A 23,920-nucleotide genomic window follows, 5' to 3' on the forward strand; every position below is an offset into this window, starting at 1 on the left:
CTACCAAATACATGGCAAAAAGACGAGAGATTTCCAGTTTTCAATAACAAGACGGAGAAAACCTCTATGATGCATCAGAAAGGTATAAGCTGCTACTTAAGGAGTGCCCAGGGCACAAATTCTTGGAAATGGAGGTTACGGTCTTAAGACCCAAACTAGAATGCTTTTAGATGCTTTCGCATGAGGTGCTATGAAGAACAAAATAGCACCTAACATTCGAGAACCAATTCACAACATGTCCTTGAAACATGTCCTTGAACGAGTGCAAATCTCAGAGTGATGATTGGAATGTTGTTAAAAAACAGGGAATCCTAAACTTCTTAGCAATAAGTTAGAAGCTATAACTAAGAAGATGGAAATTTAGGAAGCATCCAAGCTATCAATAGATGGATTAAGTTGCGATTTTTGCGAGCAAGCTCGTGAAAGTGGTGCATGTCTTCCAACTAATTTGGGTTAATCCAGGAGCAAGTAAAATAAACGGGAACTTTCAATACGCAACAAAGAAACCCTTATTCAAACACTTATAACCCTGGCTGGGCACAACATCCAAACTTCTCATGGAGAGGAAACAACTCTCTAATCCTCCTCAAACAGTCAACCCATGGCCGCCAAAGAACTCTCTAGAAGAGATGCTAGCTCAATACATGCAAACAACGCAAAATCAAATCGAAACACTTTATAGGAATCATATAGAAGTGTTGTGAATCCGGTTAAAACTCACACCAATGTAAACAAAGATGTGTGGAGCAAAAGGAAGTGGTAATCTATGTGTAAAGTGTCTCCAAGCAACAACAACAAAAACCAGCCCTAGACTAGTGTAGAGCAACACCACAAGAGAATACAAAGAAAACAAGATAAGAAAGAAAGGAAGAACAAACACACCAAAAAGATTGTTGACCCAGTTCAGCCAATATGGCCTAATCTGGGGGAGAGAGCAGCTCTCCAATCCACTATGATGAAAGTGTTACAAAGGGTTACAAGAAAAATAGCTTGCAAGCTTACACAAGAACAAGTCATAGTTTCTACCCATTTGTGTTTCCCCACTCTCACAATATGAACCCTAAAAGAGAAGACACAAGAGGAAGCTTTAGATCCTTCCAATGGTGAAATCTCACTACCCAAGGTGATTACAATGTTTTTCCCAACCCAAGAGATCCTCTCTACAAAGACACTCAACCCTAGAGTTCCCTCCTTTGTAATCCAAGTTTCTCTCTCTAAGCTCTTCCAAGCTCTCCTTCAAAATCTGCACAAGAACACTTAAATACTAGCCTTCCACTGATAAAATCGTGTCACGATTGGAACGTACGTCACAAGGTACGACCAATCCTTATCAAGGATACTTAACGAGCAAGTTTGAAAATCATGTCACGATTTCCCAAGATCGTGTCACGATTTGGCACCCTGCAAACCAGCTCACGGCATCACGAAATCGTGTCACGATTTCTTTGTTCTTCCAGACCACAAATTTGAAGCCAAATCTCAACATTTCTCCACCTTGACTTCTAATTTGGTGGTGATGTCAGTTTAACCATCAACCACCATGCTGCTCTCTCCAAAAGGGAATTACTCTTCGACAAATTTGATCAAGTCCAAGCAATACTTGAATCTTGATCTAGGTAATGACTTGGTGAACACATCCGCCGGGTTCTCTTTCGATGCCACTTTTTCAACCACAATCTCTTTTGATTCAATCATGTCTCTAACAAAGTGCAGGCGAATGTCAATGTGCTTTGTCCTCTCATGATACACTTGATGATTTGCCAAGTGAATGGCACTTTGACTATCACAATGTATCTTCACACATTCTTGAGTAATTCCTAACTCACCAATCATCCCTTTCAACCATATGGCCTCTTTCACACCTTCAACAAGTGCGATGTACTCCGCTTGAGTGGTAGATAATGCCACCACGGATTGTTGATTTGCCTTCCAACTAATAGCCGTGCCATAAAGAGTAAACATAAAACCCGATAAGGATTTTCTAGTGTCCACATTGCCCGCATAGTCCGCATCAACATACCCCTCCAAAGCGTCTTCATCTTGAGCTGCTCTTGTGTACTTCAAATCGCCCTTCAAAGACCCACTCAAATACCTCAATACCCACTTCAAAGCTTGCCAATGCACAATACCCGGATTCGCTATAAACCGACTCACAATGCTAACCGTATAAGCTAAGTCCGGTCTACTACAAACCATTCCATACATGATGCTTCCAACCCCACTTACATAGGGAGTACCTTCCATCAATTGCTTCTCATCCTCGGATTGAGGACATTGTTGAAGTAGATAAAATAGTCACAAGGAAGGGGGGGGGGGGGTTTGAATTGTGACCCTTTAAAAATTATCCTGAAACTTAAAAATGATTCTCAAGTTGTTTACTTGGAATTATGTTAACTTTCTGACTTCAGAATGTTCTGAAGTTCATAAACAAAATTGTTTAATAAAGTATAAGTGTAAGTGTGTGTTGTGTATACTGTAAATAAAAGAGTATAGAGAAGAAAGAAAGAACACACAAAGAGTTATAGTGGTTCACCCAATGTGGGCTAGTCCACTCCCCACAATCCTGTGAGAGTTTCCACTAAGATGCTTGAGATAACCTCTCAAGTCCTGCACCTTACAATCTTGTTCACCTGAACAATTACAATCCTGTATTCTCTAAGCCTCAGCAGGCTTGCACCTTCTTGCTAAGTTAACCACTTAGACTTTTACAACCTTTGCTCAACCTAACACTTTAGGACCTCTAAAAGCTAGATGAGACTTTGTTACAATTTGTATGGAAGTTGGGTGTTTGTGAAACAAACAGTGGAGGAAGAAGAAAAGGTTATCTTACAGATAACAAGAGTATTGATTTGCACTAAGTTGATAAAAGACTTAGAGATTGATCAATTTCAGTTTGCAAAAGCTTCAAACAAAATCAGAGTTGTTTTCTTGTATGCTTTGCAATGGTGCAAGTTTTGCTAAGGCCAAGCTCTCTATTTATAGAGTCTTTGGGCTCATATAGCCGTTGTAGGGTGTCCAATGGTGTTATGCCATGTGTCCTGGGTCCCACAAGCTTTAACTTGAAATTCTGGGCAAACATTCTGATCTCTGATGAACATCAGAATGTTGTTGTGTTCATGATGATCTTCATCTGGGTTCATCATGTTCTTCATCTGGGTTCATCATGTATGAATGAACACATGAAGTTCTGGGCTATGCATATGCTTTTCATATGAATTTCTGGACAATAACCAATGTATGGACTTTTCATCATACATCAGAATGTTCCTTTCCCAGATTTTGTCTTGGAACCGGTGCAGGAGGATTTAGTGGGATTCTGCATCTTCATGCCCATGCTTTGAGAGATTGTGTTGTCCTTGTTCAGTACCAACTCTCAGACGTGTCTATCTCTTGTTGAAGATGACAGATTTGCTTTGCTTTTGCTTTTTGCTTTTCACCTACTATACTGTTCATAAAGTAAGCATGAGCTGAGCTTGAACATTCTGACCATCAGAATGTTCCATCTGTTTCACTTAGGATGATTTGTAAGACTATCATTTGATGTAATCAAATCCTAATAGTGAAACAATAATGAAGAGCAGTGATAATAACATCTAGGATGATATTCCTTTGTGAAATATTCCTAGTACATCAATGTTCATAGTCTTAAATGAACATTGAATGCCTTCTTTGACATAACTCTTTTATATGCCTTTATTGCTTGATTGATCCATGCAAATGTACTTTCCTGGACGTATATTTATGTCACATGTGCCTTGCATGACCTTGATCACAGTTCTTGAGATTCTTGGCTTGTATAAGAACAACCTTCTGAACTAGGTTGCTTCTGAACAACCTTCTGAACTAGGTTGCTTCTGAACTGGTTGCTTCTGAACAACCTTCTGAACTAGGTTGCTTCTGAACTTGTTTGCTTCTGATCATTCTGATCTTCGAGCAACATTCTGATCTAACTTTCTGACCTCAGTGTTAGATCATGAATTCAAATGTCCTTTGATTTCTTGATTCTTGGTATGATTCAAACCTTGTTCCTGTCTTAATAAAACACTCAAGAGCACAAGTTAAATACCAAGGAATTAATCAAAGTCCATTAATTCTTTAATCATATTTGTTTATTATCTTTAAAATTAATTAGGGATTTTGCCTCAACAATTGTTGTATGGACAACTTTGTGTGGTGCCCCAAGGGAGTGCTCACGGTTTTAGAGTTTGACATTCTAAAACGCTCCACCACCTTCTTCAAATAACTAAGTTGAGATAAGAAAAGTTCGCCTTTGTCACGATTCCTCAAGATATCAATTCCAAGAACTCTCTTTGCCGGACCAAGATCTTTCATCTCAAATTCACCATTTAACTTTTCTTTGAGCTTCATAATCTCATCCTTGCTAGAGCTCGCCATCAAGATATCTTCCACATATAAAAGAAGGTAGAGAATGACTTTCTCACTCTTCTTCAACATGTACACACAAGAATCATATCCACTTCTCACAAAACCGGTCTTCAAAAGAAATTCATCAAACCGACGATACCATTGCCTAGGGCTTTGCTTCAACCCATACAAAGATTTCTTCAAAAGACATACCTTAGACTTGTCCTCCACAAAACCTTCCGGTTGCTCCATGTAGATTGTCTCTTCAAGGTCACCATGTAAGAAAGTGGTCTTCACATCCATTTGTTCCAACTCAAGATTGAATTGATTCACGATAGCCATAAGTATCCTTATGGAACAATGTTTCACCACCGGTGAAAAGATCTCGTTGTAGTCGATCCCCTCCACTTGAGTGAAACCCTTAGCCATAAGTCTTGCTTTGTACCTTGGACCTTCAACACCCGGAATACCTTCCTTTTTCTTGAAGATCCACTTGCATCCAACTACCCTTTGGTGTTTAGGTAGCTTCACAAGTTTCCAAGTTTGGTTCCTTTCCAACGAATCCATCTCTTCATTCACCGCCTTCAACCAATACTTGCTCTCTTTGCTCTCAAATGCCTCCTTGAAGTTTCTAGGCTCCGAGTCTTGCACATCTTCAGCCGCATTTAGAGCAAAACACACCAAGTCCGCATAACCATATCTCCTGGGAGCCGTAATGGTCCTTCTTTCTCTATCTCTAGCCAAGAGATAATCCGGATCCACTACCGGTTGAGTTCCACTTGTATCCGATGTCGAAGCTTCATCTTCTACATCTTCTTCTTCTTCAGTTGGAAGCTCCACCTCAAACTGAGTTTTCTCCACCATTGTTTCCGGTACTGAAGTCTTTAGGTCTTTACACTTCATCCCCATACGGGTCTCATCAAAGGTAACATCCTTACTAATCAAGACTTTTGATCCTCCACTAGATTCCAATTTCCACAACTTGTACCCCTTCACACCTTCCGGATAACCAATGAAGACACATTTCAAAGCTCTAGGCTCAAGCTTGTCTTGCTTGATATGCGCATATGCCAAAGCTCCGAAAACCTTCAAAGATGAGTAATCTGCCGGTTTCCCACTCCATACCTCCATAGGTGTCTTGAAGTCTATCCCCGTTGATGGACATCTATTGATCAAATAAGCAGCCGTTGTCACTGCTTCACCCCAGAAACTCTTAGGTAACCCAGCTCCTAGAATCATACACCTCACACGCTCTAAAAGAGTCATATTCATCCGTTCAGCAAGACCATTTTGTTGCGGTGTTCTCGGTACGGTCCTATGCCTCTTGATTCCTTTCAACCTGCAAAACTCATTAAATTGCTCTGAAACAAACTCCATGCCATTGTCAGTTCTTAAACCTTTTAGTTTAGTTCCCATTTGATTTTCTATGAGAGTGTGCCATTCCTTAAACTTTTCAAATGTGTCACTTTTGTTTTTCAAAACAAAGACCCACACTCTCCTAGAATAATCATCAATGATGGAAAGAAAATAGGAACCTCCCCCATGAGTAGGAGTCTTGGAAGGACCCCAAAGATCCGAATGCACATACTCAAAAGGCCTACTAGAATGATGCATACCACTACCAAACTTCACTCTATGTTGCTTGCCTAGTATGCAATGCTCACAAAATTCTAGCTTGTCCAATTTATCTTTTCCTAGCAAACCTTGTTTAGCTAGTTCAACTAAACCTCTTTCACTAACATGCCCCAATCTCAAATGCCACAATTCAGAATTATTATGAGGTACAACACTAGCTACCGATGCATTACCAATTACTATGGAACCATCTAAAATGTATAAACCATTTATTTTAGACCCCTTAACCGTAATCAATGCACCATGCGAAATTTTACAAACCCCATGCTCAATTCTAGTGCAATAACCTAGACTATCAAACATGCTTAGGGAAATTAAATTTCGCTTAAGTTCGGGAACAAACCTCACATCCCTTAAAAGGAATTCACGGCCATCAAACATCTTTAGACGAACGTTGCCCATGCCTTGGACTTTGCAAGCTTTGTTATTTCCGAGTCGAACAACTCCTCCTTCTTTTAGAGTCAAAGTCTCAAAATATTCCTTTCTAGGACACATGTGATAAGAGCATCCCGAGTCCAAAACCCAACTCTTCTCCGGTTCCCAACTTGGAACCACTAGTGCACCCGCACTCTCATAACCTTCTTCATTTGAAGCCTTCGCAACTTGGACCGAAGGACTACCATCGCCCCCCTTATCCGGACAATCCTTCTTAAAATAACCTTGCTTGTGACAAAGAAAGCATTTATACTTTGATTTGTCAAAGCCCTTGGACCTAGACTTGGACCTCGACTTCCCCTTGCCTTTTCCTCTATGCTCATTCCTCCCTCTTGCAACATTCAAGCCTTCACTACCTTCATCAACCTTCAAGTCCTTGAACTTGGTCAATTCGTTGGTTCTCAAAGCCGCTTGGACCTCCTCCAAAGTAGTAGTGCCCTCCTAACCATAAAGGATGGTATCCTTAAAATGCTCAAAAGACTTTGGTAATGAACAAAGTAACAACAAAGCCATCATCTTCCATGTTAACTTGAATGTTGGCCAAATCATCAAGAATCTTGTTAAATTCCGCCAATTGCTCCGAGATTGATTTAGACTCCGCCATCTTGGATGCATAGAGTTGTTGTTTCAAAAGTTGCCTATGAGCCAAAGATTTCGTCATGTACAATGACTCCAACTTAGCCCACATCGATGCCGCGGTAGCTTCTCTCGCGACATCCCTTAAGACCTTATCTCCGAGACATAAAACAATAGCACTCTTTGCCTTGTCTATCATCTCACGCTTCTCTTCTTGTGTCAAAGTTGCCGGCATAGCCGCTTCACCCTTCAATACTTCTACACACTTTTGTTGTGTCAAAACCGCTTGCATCTTAACCTTCCACAACCCGAAATCATTACTTCCGGTGAATTTCTCGATGTCCCACTTTGAACCCATGATACCAACTACCAATAACGCCTATGCCCCACGGCGGGCGCCAATTGTTGTGAATCCGGTTAAAACTCAAACCAATGTAAACAAAGATGTGTGGAGCAAAAGGAAGTGGTAATCTATGTGTAAAGTGTCTCCAAGCAACAACAACAAAAACCAGCCCTAGACTAGTGTAGAGCAACACCACAAGAGAATACAAAGCAAACAAGATAAGCAAGAAAGGAAGAACAAACACACCAAAAAGATTGTTGACCCAGTTCAGCCAATATGGCCTAATCTGGGGGAGAGAGCAGCTCTCCAATCCACTATGATGAAAGTGTTACAAAGGGTTACAAGAAAAATAGCTTGCAAGCTTACACAAGAACAAGTCATAGTTTCTACCCATTTGTGTTTCCCCACTCTCACAATATGAACCCTAAAAGAGAAGACACAAGAGGAAGCTTTAGATCCTTCCAATGGTGAAATCTCACTACCCAAGGTGATTACAATGTTTTTCCCAACCCAAGAGATCCTCTCTACAAAGACACTCAACCCTAGAGTTCCCTCCTTTGTAATCCAAGTTTCTCTCTCTAAGCTCTTCCAAGCTCTCCTTCAAAATCTGCACAAGAACACTTAAATACTAGCCTTCCACTGATAAAATCGTGTCACGATTGGAACGTACGTCACAAGGTACGACCAATCCTTATCAAGGATACTTAACGAGCAAGTTTGAAAATCATGTCACGATTTCCCAAGATCGTGTCACGATTTGGCACCCTGCAAACCAGCTCACGGCATCACGAAATCGTGTCACGATGCCAAATTCGTGTCACGATTTCTCTGTTCTTCCAGACCACAAATTTGAAGCCAAATCTCAACAAGAAGCACAATAAAATAATGAAACTTCAATCAAAAACCTTGATGCACATATTGGGCTAATTTGTACATAACTTGCAAATAGGTCTAAAGTAGCATTGAAGAACAACCAGGAACGTAGAAGAAGGTCAGGTGATGCTTTGAAATCCTAACATAAACTTTTCTTCTATCAAATCTCATGAGGAAGAATGGTGCAGATCGTTCACGGTGCAATCCATCAGTTACGGTAGGCGTATTGTGATTTAGAATCCAGATGTTGGATTTATGAAAACTCAAAGATCCGAACTCCAAGTAATGGAAGAAACTGATAAGCAAAAAGAAGAGACAGTTACTAGAAGAGACAGTTACTCCAGGTAAAAGACAATGCTGTATTTATTACCTCTGTAACAGAAACCGTTAATTTCTTTGGCTGTAGCCGGAGGATTCTTGGCTGTTTTCTTTGCTTTGGTGACAACAATATAACATTTGTTATCACCACAGTTATGTGAAATCTACATTTACCTCTCTATCTTCTGTTCGAAAATACAGACTAACACAAGTCCACGACAGCGTTCAGATCATTTTTAACGAATACATCGATAATACGATCGTTATTGTACAAAATCTCAAAATGAAAATTCGTAAAAAGATAAACTGTTGCCTCATTTGTGTCAACATCTCAGATTTTTTATCAATCAAGAAATGAAGTTTGTAAGGAGCAACAACTAATCTATCACCAAGATCTTCTTTCTTTTCTTCCACATTTTCTGTAGCCAATAAATTTTGGAACTATAAGATGTAGTTAATTAATTAATACTAAGACAGTAATAGAAAGTTTGGGTGAGAAGTGATAATGATTATCATGAAACTAACCTGGTGAGCAAAAGGGAAGATCCTGTATGTCTCACTGTGGCGCAAAAAAAATGTCAAGGAAAACACAGTTTTAACAAAGTAGCCATTTAGGAAGAAATTCTTGATAATGCTTTAGAATTTAATACATGCATCACACTATTTATTAGCCATTTAGATTTAACCAATCAAGTGATTGAACTCAAATGTTTAATGAATTTAAATTAAAGATGAATTGTTCGGGATAACCTGAGGTCAAATCTTTACTCGAACAATTTTGGGTCAAGACTTTACTCGAACAATTATTTACAAAATTAATAGGATTAAAGTATTTGGCAATAATATATATGAGATTCCTTATGGAGTATCTTTTTCCTTCATTGTGTGTACTCACAATCCCTTTTTCCTTGGCACAGGTGAAAAAAATTATGATGGAATATCTTAGTCTTAATTTTAGAAATCTCATTAATTTGTTAATGGGATTACAACATGAATCCACATTAAATTTATTAAGAAAATACCGGTATTAATTTATAGGGTAACTCTAAATTTCATTGCCTCCATGTGTTCCCTGATATTATTGTTTTGGTAAGAGCAATGTTATATCTTTAGAAAAATAACATCAAGAATAAAGAGACTATACCGGTCCTTCAACCAGTACAGAAATCTGAAAGTGCTTTTTTTAATAAACTAAATATAAAAACTAATCTATATTTAATTTATTGAGACATATTTCCCTTATATGTTAAGTGTATTCTCTATACAAACCTATTGGTGTGCCATTGTCCGATGCACTGTTCCGTCTTTATAGTTTTATAGTTTTTTTTTTCTTCTTTCGGTTATCAAATATGGCTAGCTTCTATGATACCATATCCACAATCTCCATCCACGACAACTTCCTAATCCTTGTGGTTAGGGTTGTCCGGCTTTGGTATGACGCTGATGTGATTAGATACAGTCACTCCAAGTTAATATAAATGGTTTTAATGGACATTTTTCAAACTTCCAAATTACAAGATTTTTAATGGACATCTTGTAGTTTTAAAAATCTTACATAAGAGTCCATTAAAACCATTTCTATCGACTGAGAGTGGCCATTTCTAACTACATCAACATCATATCAAAGCCAGACAACCCTAACCACAAGGATTAGGGAGTTGTCGGATGGAGACGGTGGATACGGTATCATAGAAGCTAGTCATATTCGACAACCGAAAGCAAAATAAAAACTATAAAACTATAAAGCCAGAACAGACAATGGCACACCAATAGGTTTATATAGAAAATAGACTTAACATATAATGGAAATTCGGTATTCTCTCAATAAATTAAATATAGATTAGTTTTTAGTTTATTAAAAAAAAAAAAAAACACTTTCGGATTTGAAACTAACTAAAACACCTATACAATTTAATTCCAATTTTTTATCGATAAACTTAACATGGATTCATCTTTAGTCTAATTAACAAATTAATGAGATCTTCCAATACCACGGCATGCATATATGCTTACATTGAATTATATTAACAAATTAATTCAATGAAGCTATTAAAGGTATGCAGAACTAAATACCACGGCTTAATCCAATTTTTTTTCTTATTAAAATTTAAAATTTGAGGAGCATTGACATCAAAATATATTTTAAAAGGGTAAATGAAAAACTGAAAGCATTAAAAATCTAACCTGGGATTGTGAAAGAGTCCCACCTTGTTGGCATAAAACAAAACAGCGTAAAAAAATAATGAAGGAAAGGGTTAGATAAATGAGTGCAAAAAGAATGTACATAAGTTTCATAAACCTTTGTAGTACAAACTTGTTCTGTAAAATAGTATTTGTCCCGCAAACAGTATATGAAACATGGTCCTTCAAATCCTCCATGGCATCGCTAACTTTGATAAATTCACGCACGACTCGACTCGATCAACCGGGGGAATAGCACCCGTTTCATTTGAGTGGGAATTATCTAAGACATATAAAGTCTCTTTTTCACAACCTGAAAAGTAGGAATCATGCTGAATCAATAAAAAGATTGTATGTGCACTGAGAAGCGAGAGATCACCCGATGAAGACCACGATGATATGTAGGTTTATGCATTTTGATCAACATACATCATCTTGGTTTTAATCGGCTGATCTCTTGTTTACAAATGCATTTTGTGTATCTATCATGACATCAAATGCAACATGAATCTCACGGTCCGAAAAGTATGTTGTCCGATTTACGATTTACTAACAGACAAGACAGTAGAAATAAATACACATAAATGAATATATGAGAAGGACAACTATGAAAGGATGGAACAGAATAACAACTATGAAAGGACACACACATATATATGAATATATGAGAAGGACAACTATGACAGTAGCATACCATGGTGCTATAGTCTCAGCAGGAATCGCAACCCTAAACCCTAATACGCACAAACTTTGTTTTTTTCTCTCACTCATTTGCGGCTGTAACACACTCATCACTTTCTATTATATATAAGCTCAACCAAAATTAGTGCCGCCAAGTGGATGGTGTAAGGACCAGCCCAACTGTTCTAACCAGTTGGTTGAGTTTGCTCAATAAACCTCTCAAATTACTCAATCAATCGGGTCATAACTTATAATAAAAAAATTCAGAAATTATGAATAATTTTCAGGGGTCTATTAAACAATCATCTATTCTTTTTTGGTTAAATTGTATTTTTGGTCCCCTAACTATTTAGGTAGTATCGCTTTGGTCCCTTAATTAAAATTCGATTTATTTTGGTCCCTTAACTTCTCTTTGTTACACATTTTGGTTATTTCCGTTGATTTTAATTCAAAAACGTTGGGTTTTCTTCATTTTCTTCTGGAATTTTTCTGGGATTCTTGTTGTTGAAGGTTGATGGAGATGATATGAAGATGAAAAAGATGAGAAGAAGATGGAGAAAACCTAACGTTTTTGAATTAAAACTAATGGAAATGACCAAAATGTGTAACAGAGAGAAGTTAAGGGACCAAAATAAATCGGATTTTAACTAAGGGACCAAAGCAATTCTAACTAAATAGTTAAGGACCAAAAATGCAATTTAGCCTTCTTTTTTTTTATCATTTTGACATCATTTAAAACTTACCTTATTGCTTGACCAGAAGAAAGAAAAAAAACTTATGTTATTGTAATTTTATTTAGGGTTAATATATGTTTACCCCCTGTAATATTAGCGATTTTTGGTTTACCCCCTGTAAAAAAATTTGTTTAGATTCCAACCTTGTAATTTGAAGATTTTTTTGATTTTGGACCTTCATGACATCAAATTACAAAATTTAAGGTACTTTCGCCCCATGTAATTTATGATATGGTTATGATATGCTATGAGTCGTGTGTAAGTTTAAGTGCAAAGACAAGTTCATAAAGATATATTGTCGGCGATCTTAGCACCTCCCCGATCGTCCAGTTCAGGATCATGCCATGAATGAGTTATGTTTAGGTCTTGATGCGTTTAGCGTATCTTCATGTAGCGATCTTAGGTTCCCTTGATTGTCGTGGCATTTAGAACATATGACAAGACTTATAGGTTATGATACGTAAAACCTTATTACGATATTAGTATGCACGATCGTCTAGGTAATTAAGCATGTTCCACACACGTATAATAAACCGAATGGTTGTGTTGTAGAGACGTGTGACTCTAGGTTTTCCTCGAGGTTGCCTATAGCCTAGGATTAGGTAGAACTCACTGAGACATTATGTCTCATCCCAATCCTATTCTTATTTCAGATCATCATGTTGGTTTAGCAAGGTGTAACAAATGTGTGACCGGATGTATAATCATCAAGTGCTCGTTCGTACCCGCTGCAGGATATTCTTATGGATTCAAGAGTGTATTATTACATTTTGGATAGATAGTGTTGTATTACTAGTTGTACGAACGTGAATTTGTTGTATATAATATTCATTTGAAGTCTTTATGTTGTAAATTTTAATGTATCCAGTACTAAAGATAATGCACATGCTAAACTTTCTAGATACGTTTAGTGTGGGCATTACACTTTCCATAAAGAAAAAATTATCAAACGGACATAAAAGATATGAGAAAAATGGTTCAGAAGTGCGTCGAGCAGACAAGGAAGTAAAGAGAAAGAGTTTTGAATAACCTTGTGCCGAGAAGGTAGCCAGATTTTATTGCTATATATCATTTTGATTTCTTAAAAACATAAAAAGGGTTTTGAATAACTCAATAGTACTCATGGTCTCTTTAAAAAGAGTGTCGATGACTTCTTATATAGGGTTAATGGTGTTTTACCCTTGTAATGTAAATTTCCGATTTTTCACCCTATAAAATTATTTTTTTGATTTACCCTCTGTAAAAAAAAATTGTTTTGATTTACCCCTAATAGGTCATTAAAAAACCAAAATAAATAAAAATTGGTTTTTGAATGACCTATTACAAGATAAATCAAAACAATTTTTTTTACGGAGAGCATATAAAAAAAAATACAAGGTGTAAAAGAATTGATCTATATTACAGAGGTAAAACACTATTGATGCATTATATAACATTAAAAACTAACCATGGTGTGTAAACTAGGTGATGTGTCACACACACTAAAACACTCATTTATCCACACACAAAAAAAAAACGGGAATCTGAAAGTTTTAAATTTCAATTCACAAGTTTTTTGTTCCAACGGTCAAGAAACATAAGTCATGTTTTTCTTATCACACTCACTAAAACACTCAACTTTCCAAAAAAAAAAATCTAGACTTTATTGATTAACATGATCACATTGAGTATTCTTCAATGGGAACCATGAGGTTTGGAATCATCAACCGGGTTCCAAAATCTGTTGAAAAACCAAAGGGAATCACTCTTAACAGCATCACCATCTTGATTTCTATGCCAGCTATAGTAAGCATGTGTCCTATTCTTTATGTCAAAAATTGCATGTCCAAAGCTGGCTTCTCTAAATGCCGAGTACTCCGGCTGTGGTTGTGTGTACCTGCAATTCAAATCATGTTCATGTCAGACTTAGCTCCCGAAAAGTAACTAGAAAAGTACACCCTGCGGCTACGATCCTTTTTAACTGTCTCTTTTATTGTTTGTATGTATTTGTCATTTTCAAAGTTCAATTTTGTACAATAGTAAAGAGTATTGTAGAAAAATGACAAATATAAGTAACATATCGAGCAGTCGATTAGTCATAAAGTTTCATGTATAGAGCTTACTTGGTTGCCAAGCCTTCAATATTCCCTCCATCTCCGATGTTTATGTATACCGGAGCTGATAGATCTTTTACAGGAGCGCAAATACCATTTACGATATTATATGCAATATTTGAGACACGTTCCTGACACAAATATATCTCTTAGATAAATTGTTCCACAATAATTTATGAAAAAAATCGTTTAAGATAAGTATATTGGTACGTACCGATCTTTCATAGGCATGTACATGGCCAGCAAACACAACATCAACCTTGTACTTAACAAACCATGACTCAAACATTACTCTCATTGTTTCCCCTTCCATGTAATGATAGCTGTTGCTATTATACCAAGGTGAATGCATGAGAACAATCAACCACGGAGTTTTTTTCCTGTTAACTCTCGGTAGCTCTTCTTCAAGCCACGCGTATTGTGGTGTATATTTTCCTGAGAAAAATGAAGATTATTATATCAGAGATTTCACATTGAAGACAGTGAGTTAGTGACAAAATACTTCACATCCCTTTACAAGTTTACACAATAAGATAGATCATTTGTCCACGAGGTGTTAGCTCAGAGGTAAGAATTTGACCTTGTAATCTGAAGGGATGTTAAATTTTTATTTTATTTAATTTATTACTTCCGGGACGTTAAATTGTTACAAGGATTTAAAGGATATGCAGCGTCAGTGTAAAACATTTTTACATTGACAGCAAATAAAATCCGCTATTGGATGTTAGTGTAAGGCTAGTTAGAAACATGGTGAACTCGCATTAGATGTCATTGTGTGTGGCCACTAAACTCTTGTTGTAAATAGAATTGATTCCATTGGAAATCATAGAATCAGCAAGAGTGTTATTCACATATGCATGTATGTATGGTGCAGAAGAGAAATGTAGCGATACCATATGCTGAATACGAGGCCAAGACAATGATATGTGCTGAAGCTCTTTTGATAGAATACCAAAAGGGTGAAGTACTTTGTGATGCTTTATACGGCGTTTGGTATCGGTGCGAAAAAGGCTTGAATGGTTCAGTTTCACCCTGCAAACAATAATAGTTCCATGTTAATCATTTACCAAAAATTCGACTTGGAAAATGCTCTACACAAATGTTTAATTTTTTTCTGCAAAAGAATGAAAAGTTTCTCGAATGGTTAAAACCAAATTAGATCGATTTATATTGGAAACTTACAATTTCTGGAGCAAAATCAAGTTCATGGTTTCCAACAGTCCATATCCACGGTTGATAAGCAACGCTCCTTTCTGCAAATCTTCCCCAAGTATCCCACCTAACATTGTCATGATTCGGGTAGTTATCTGCATATGAGAGATCTCCAACAAACAGAACGGTTTGTCCTTTTGTTGAGTTCGATTGATAGTGAGAAAGTGTCCTGTTTGAATCAAAAGTCTGACCAAGATCACCTGAAAACGATGCAACAGCGATTAGTAGACACAATACATATTGCATTGTTTCAAAATTTGTGATATATTCAATTGTTCCTTGTTGTAAAGACTGAATAGTAGCTTCAAATATCATAAAATTATGAGTTGAAAGATGGATTTAATTCATATACACTGTCAGTGTAATGGTTTTTTTGTACTTTCAATCGGTCATAGTCGTCAGATGATTAAAAATGATTGATTTTAGTTAAAATTACTTCTAAAGTCACTTGATGATTGGTTATGGTTTGTTGACACTGTCGGTATAAAACTATTTACACGACTGTATATATAATTAAACTAATCGAAAGATATGTCCTGCAAAAGGAAATATTTATATTATTGGTCATTCTCATATGCCAACATACATAGGAGACTCCATCCACCCAATTGAAGGATATCTTAAAATATCACCGATTGAAGGATTTTCTCATATTATTAGCGGTGTGAGTGTCTCAGTGTCCATGTTGTGTCCGGTGTCCGTTTCTGTATCTGTGCTTCATAGAAACTGATCAATGTAAACATGCTTGTACCACAACAATATCTCATAAAGGCAAAACAACCATGAAAGATTACACTTTACCTATGAGACCAAATGTGTATGGCACATCAGGACCAATTGCAGGAGGAGTTGTAAACCAAAACTGCCTTGTTGTGTTCCTAAGTCCAACCTCATAATAATATTTGGTATTGTACTGTCCAAAAAGAAGCACAAATATCAAAACTTTGCATCTGGAAGAGAAACAACATACATGACAAGGGAGTAATGGAATAAAGAAGTACCTTCAAATTCCTTATAGTAACATGATGAATAAAACCAGATGAGTAATTGAAGTATCTATAAGTTTCAATTTTTCCTTTAGCAAGCTTCTTGTGCTTGCTGTTCTCACTCCAGTAACGCACTGCATCCGACCCGGGTTCATCCTCAGTCACCCACGATACGATCACTGCTTTCCCCACATGATCGCCTTGTGTTATATGAACCTTCATTACGATCAACCATATATTAAAACATTAAAACTTTAAGCAAGGAAAAGATATTAGTGATTCCATAACAATGCATGTAGGAATGCTAGCCAGAGACCAAACATGTATCAACATAAGTTATGATAATAACTTAACTTTTCACTAATCTTTTCATAATACAAATCAAACTACAAAATACAGAATGATCCTTGTAATTATTATTTTTTTCAAAAATAAATAAGGTGTGCGACTAGGACCGAAACATCGGGTGACCATGATTGATACCGCATTTTAACCCTAATCCTCTTGTGTAACAAGATTCGCAATGCAACAAAGATTAACCCTATTGTATATTTACTGCCATTCTTTATAACATCAAGAATCACAGTTCAACTACGTTTAACCCTATATTTTTATTACAATTCTCCTTAATATCAAAAATCATAACGCAGTATCAATGCAAACCACGAGTGTATTTTCATCGAAATTCTCTATAATTTCGTAGATTGCAACGCAATATCAATGCAACGACAATTAAACCTGCATTTTAACTGCAATTTTTCTATAATACAAAAAAACAAAAAACGACACGCCGTGATTTAAAAACATATATCCCTTCTTCCATGAATCAATTCAAAATTGGATAAATAGAAAAAATACCTGTTGAGGAGCATTATAACCAGGTGGAACCCTAAAAACATCGCTATCAAGTGGCATATCAATGCTCTTCTCAACCTTCCTAACAAAAATACTTGTGGAACTTCCATTACACACAAACACCAAATTCAAAACCAAACCTAGTGATAATAATAAAAAACTAGAAAATGATAATCTTTGAAACGGACGCATTTTTTATTTTTTTTCTTCTCAAAACTCAAAGACCCTAATGAGTATATATCTCAACGTCACACTTTATTGAAATCTTGTGCAGTTATTATTTATCCTAATTAATATGATTTGAACAATTAATTAATTGAATTGGCATATAGTGTGGAATATTCATTTCAGATAAGGGGTCAACCAAACAAAAGCAGCGTGTTTAGAGGAACAACATCGTTTTCTTCGAACAAAATTAAAAGTCTCATTTCACGGAGAACACGAGAGAGATAAAGCTTAGTTGGTTTTATTAGGATTTAGCTTTATCATTAGAACTGAATAATTTAATGATTTTTTCCTGTATCACACCAGCATTAATTTTTTTTTTTGTGGTTGAAGCCGTACCTTTGCATATATTATATAGGGTAATGCTATCTAGTGCCAGTTAAGGAGCAATAAATGAACTAATTAAAATAAGAAAAATATGTATTCAATACTCTATTAAATTTTCTGATTTGTGATACATGCATGGAATTTCTACACATTTGATGATTTTCAATTTGATATTTTTTTTGAGAGCTTGTATTTGATATTTTAATTTGTTATGTTTTATCTTTGGAATTGTTAATTTATTTTAGACTTTATTTTAATTCAATATGTTGCTAATCATGCATAAGCTTTATGTGAATTGGTTTGAAAGAAAAAAATGATTCATAAAAAATTTATGTAAAGAAAAATTGGTTTGAGTAAAATTCATAGGAAGAAAAAAAAAATTGTTAAAAAATGAAAGGGATCAAGAATGTAAATAGGTAATGGAAAAGGAAATTTGATGGAGTATTAAATACAACTTTTTTATTTTAATTAGTTGACTTATTTATCACTTTAATTAAAATGAAATATGTTCATTTATTGCTCCTTAACCGGTGCTTCTGAAATTGAATAAAAAATAGGAGAAAATTTAGGTACGATTCCTTAGGTGCTTTTCGTATGGTTCTTAACTAAATTCATCATGATTTCCTCAAATCCATAATTTTCTCAAAGTTTGTTATATCCAAAATATATATATTTTTAGTTAAGAATCATACGAAAAACACCTAAGGAATTGTACCTAAATTTTCTCCTAAAAAATATGACTAAAATTGCACTTAAGCTTTTTTTTTCTTTTCTAATTAATGTTATTTCTTAGGTTGCCCTTTAAGCAATTTACTTACTGCTCTCCCTCTTATATGAGAAATTAACGAGATGATTCAAAGTAATATATTCATCTTTATTAGTTTTAAGGGGAAATTACACCGAACTTCTTAAATTACTCATTTGCTCTCAAAATAACAGTTGTTTAAGGTTTGTGCGTGATTTTTAAGGAAATGATTAATTGTTTTAATTTCAATGATAAAATTAGTATTATTTACTAAAATGTCTTTATTAATTTAGTTACTAGAATAGTTAAGTATGATGAAATTTAATAATAATTATATTGTAGTGGAAATAAATAATAATTGTTGCATTAGTATTTTAAAGCTACAATTATTTTGAGATAGAGAAAAATGTTAAATAGACAATTATTTTAAAAAGGGTAGAGATAGAGTATTTTTAAATATCGCTAACACCCTCTTCTAGTTTCCAACAAAACACTTTCGATTACTCTCTCCGTTTCTTTTCAAGTGACATTCTAGTGCGGATGTTGCGATCCTATTTAACTGTCGTTTTGGTATTTTAAGTGTATGATTTATCAATTATATCCTTTGTCAATTACTTCTATGTTTTTCAATAAAATTAATTATTGTTATATATTTGGAAAACTAAAGTTTATTTCTTGTTATCTTAATATTTAAACAAAATTTTGTTATCTATAATAATGGTTTCATGAATAGTTAAAATTCTATAAATAAGATTAGTAGTAATTGTTAAAAAGGAAATGCTAACCGGTGCCCCTGGGGCACTGGTTAAGGATATGAAAAAGGAAACTATATAGTAGTTAATGCATTGGAATTGTGTAATTAAATTATAATAAAGTCAAAAACAGTTTCCTTTTATGGTAATAATCCCCTTTTATGGTATGTTTAACCCGTGCCCCGGGGGCACCGGTTAGCAGGACCCTTAAAGTAAAGTAAAAGACTCCATGAATGTTTAATTTTTCTTAACTTTTGATTAATGTGAAGTTTGAATAATTGTTATATGTTGACTTAAATTAATTAAGGAGATGTGCACAATATTGACAATTGTTTGTTATGAGAGATAGAGAGAGTGCGAGCTCATAATATAGCGAGAGCTTTATTATCTCATCCTAACCCCTACCTTTTTTATGATGTACCTGACTACTTACATCCGCTTATTATTAATGAAATGAATTAATCTTGCCTTTGATCAAAAATAAAAAAGAGAAAGCGCGTAAAAAACCAAAAAAAAATGAATTTGTTGGAGAAAAAGATAGTAACTAACAAATGTTTGTTACAAGAGAAAAATAACATATTAAATTTATTGAAAAGAGAAAGTGTGTGCAAAAAAATTAGGAATATATTAGTGAATTAAAATGATGGTATAATTGGAAGAAAATGTGCAAAAATACACTTTGCTATTTTGATGTTAATATTTCAAAATGACACGGAATGGGAAATATTTAAAAAAAAAAAAAAAAAAAAAAAAAAACTTGACAACTTAATTTTATTAAGACTTAAATGCTCATTTGGTCCTTTAAGTATTTATTTGGTATCGCTTTTGTAACACCCCGATACCCAAAAGTAATTAAATAACAAATATTAATCAGAGTTAAGCACCAAACGGGTATGCTACATTGCAAATTCAAAATTTCTTAAATAGAAAATAAAACTATTTAATTCAACATGTTTAATAACTTCAAAATCATGCAGCGGAAAGTTTACATTTAAAAAAACATCAACGGTTTAAGTCTCCAACAACATCTTGGCATTATGCCTAATCAACAATAAGTCAACCAACAAGGGCCACATCAACAAGTTCCAAAATTTGATTCATGGAAAGGAAAACAACAATACTATAATATAATAATTCCCATCCCACGTATCAGAGCCCAAGACACGACTCTTGAGCCACCACCGACTACTCAGGATCACCTGCAAGTTACCCATAGGAAGGGCAACATTTTCAAGCAGAAGGGGTGAGATTCACAATAATAAATATAGATATCAAAATCTTCAATTGAATCTAACACCCTAACATCGCTTACATCATCTTGCAAGTATAACCATATAATTCACAAGCAACAACAACCATCATCAAAATCCACACATCACAATATGTATATAAATATTTACATATATTCATCAATAATATCAACAACATCAAGTGGCATCTACAACCAACAAATAAGACTCATGCAATGGACATGACAACACTGCTAAGACAACACCTTAGACTCCTCAAATATGCAATTATGCATGTGGTACCAGACAGGACCGAAGCTCTCACCGCTTTTGAATGGTTAAAGCATTCATCAGAACCGAAGCCCTCACCGCTGTTAAGCAACTAGTGCTCCAGGACATGAGTCCTCTCCGCTGTTTATGCATATGCAATGGACCTACTTGTGTATATCTACATACAACTGACCATGCATACAAACTCCTTGTGACTCCACTTAAACAACATGTATGATTAATAGTTAAAACATACATTTCAGTCCTCAACAACAATCAACAACCAACAGAGATTCAACCATCCAGAAATATGCACAATTAAATATAACTATGCTTAAACAACAACACTCAATCACTACAATTCATGCAAGCAGAACAACACTCAACAATGCACAGCTCGCCTCGCGAGCACATCTGCTCGCTATGGCGAGTTCACAAAACCACTTGCTCGCCATGGCGAGTTCAAGGCGAACTCGAGGCGAGTGAAAATTAGGTGCTTTCGGGAAAAATGACATTTTCTCACTCAAACCTCAATTCTAAGCTCCCTATTCATCTTTTTAACCTAAAACTTGTTTTTATCTTTAATATCATCTAGGTACCTTAAACCATCCCCAAAACAGCTTATAACAACTTTTCAAAAATCAAGTTTTGATCTGGGCTACACGCCATGGCGAGTTGGTCTGTGTAACACCCCGATTTCCCAACATAAATATTATTATAAAATCAGAGTTAATCAACAAACGGAGTGTTACACTGCTTTTCAAAAATTCTTGAATAGGATAAAATGTTATTCATTAAATAATGGTTTCAATAAAACATATCAATTCATCACAGCGGAATTTATTTTCAACATTAAACATCCTTCAAATAAATCTTGGCACATAACCTCAACATAAATATCCTTAAAGATCTAATCCAACAAAAGGTTTATAATGATACATAAGGAATGATGAAAATACAACGACAAAGTTTCCCCATCCCGTTACGTATCAGAGCCCTAAGACACATGTGAGGAAAGTCCACTCACAACAGCAAATAACAGCAACTACTCTGGATCACCTGCAAGTTACCCATACGAAGGGCAACATTTCCATGCAGAAAGGGTGAGATTCACAAACAATAATATTAAGCATATAATTCATCAATTACATTTAACAACTTAAACTTCATTAATTTATAATAATAATCCTTTGTATAGTACTTCATTAAATCATCAATCAACTTCTAGTCAACATTAATATCATATTCGTCACATTCGATACATTCATCATATAATAACATAATTCATCATATCATAAACATCTTCTCATAATAATATAGACAACACAACATAATCATCATCTTATAATAATGTTCCTACTTCTTTAACTTTAGTAACACTTACTAATTCAACCAACAACGATGACAACAACAAGATTCTACAACAACGACAACAACTCACTCAACAACTACGACAACTCACTCAACGACAACAACAACAACTACAACTCATTCAACAACAACAACAACTTCAATATGCATGTGGCACCAACCAAGGCATCAAGCCCCCAACGTATTGAGCATAAATAGGCTCACAGGGCATCAAGCCCTCAACTTACAGGGCATCCAGCCCTCAACATAATATGTATAAATATACATTACAGGGCATCAAGCCCTCAACTTAAATGAGTATGCAATGGACTCACATTTGTGTATATAAAACTACAACTCATCAACCTCAACGACAACGTAGACAACAACAACAACAACTGTGCATAAATAATTATGACTTACTTCACCACTTGGTCAACTTAATGATATTAATAATCAACAACAGCAGAGACAGCAACATAAGCAACTTGCAACATAGCAATATTAATAATAACAACTTGAATGATATAAACAACGATACTTTCTATATCATACATTTTTCACATAAAATATATAGCTTAAATTAACCAACAACATCAATTATATTAGTTTATATTGACTGAGAGGCTATACTTTTATAAACAACTTCCATTCCTATCCTAAGGACCAACTCATGAACTCATTGGACCCTTTATACAACGTTATCTCCTTCCTAAAAACATTTCTAGATGGTTAGGATAAAGTTCATACACTTAAGAAGAAGTCTGGAAACATTTGGAGTGAAGAAAATTGTATTTTTAAGGTTTCTGGTAAGACAACATCAGACATACTAAAATTACAGATTTTTCTGTCAAAATCGCCTCATGATCACTAGAATCGCCTCATGATTTCGACAGCATCAGATTTTCACCCTTCACGTTTTCGCGCCTAAAAATCAAACCGTTAACCCGTTTTCGATGCCGTTTTCGCCTACGCGCTCCTAACACTTAGCTCTATCACAATCTACAAAAATTCCAGTTTCAACCACCCAAAAATCGGTTTCCAAAACCTCACATAATCACTCATTTGCAAAAACATTTAGACACCGACTCTTCAAGCGAAAATCTCAATTTTCATCAATCCAAACTCAAAAACTGATTAGGAATTTAACCTATGATTATTCTACAACATGAACACCACCTATTACTTTAATTCATCAGATTATCTACTCTTTCTACATCAATCTAACAATTTTTAATCAATTCCTCACTTTAACCCTAATTCTCAAATCCTCCAAAACTAATCCCACCCTTGTTAAATTTAATCATCAGAATGACAGACTTAATAAGATTGAATGTTAGTCTCACCCTTACCTTAGAATGAATGATCGGCGGCTTCTCTCTCTCTTGGTTCTCCTCTTCTCTTGTTTTCTCCCTTTTTCTCCAAAAAACAGTTTCACGTAAAAACGTTTCTAAACCTAGTTTTCTTCTTATATCTCTCCTCATTCTATTTTTCTTATTTCCTCTATTTCCACTAAACTCCTCTAAATTCTAAAACAGTCCCACATCTCAATATTTATTTTATTTTCAAATCTTATTCTATTAAATACTAAAATAAGCCACTTAATAAATCACATAATCATTTAAATATATTCTAAACTCATTAAAATAATCAAATAAAACAAATAATTCAAAGAGGGCGTTACAGTCTGCTCGCGAGGCGAGCTATGAAGTTGCTCACTCGACATGGCGAGCAA

General features: G+C 35.2%; 1 protein-coding gene across 1 annotated transcript; it reads right to left on the reverse strand.

Annotated features, from left to right (window-relative positions):
* Window positions 1-13,714: 13,714 nt before the first annotated feature.
* Window positions 13,715-17,552, reverse strand: LOC25480593 (purple acid phosphatase). The gene is made up of 8 exons (XM_013586945.3): window positions 17,291-17,552; window positions 16,448-16,648; window positions 16,248-16,359; window positions 15,417-15,646; window positions 15,128-15,266; window positions 14,449-14,669; window positions 14,244-14,365; window positions 13,715-14,017 (listed from the first exon to the last, which is right to left on the reverse strand). Exons 1-8 carry the CDS (start codon window positions 17,477-17,479, stop codon window positions 13,816-13,818), a joined length of 1,416 nt encoding a protein of 471 aa, XP_013442399.1. The 5' UTR covers window positions 17,480-17,552; the 3' UTR covers window positions 13,715-13,815.
* Between the last annotated feature and the right edge of the window lie 6,368 nt (window positions 17,553-23,920).

Source organism: Medicago truncatula, chromosome 4, assembly GCF_003473485.1.
Source record: "Medicago truncatula cultivar Jemalong A17 chromosome 4, MtrunA17r5.0-ANR, whole genome shotgun sequence".
Classification (NCBI taxonomy): Eukaryota; Viridiplantae; Streptophyta; class Magnoliopsida; order Fabales; family Fabaceae; genus Medicago; species Medicago truncatula.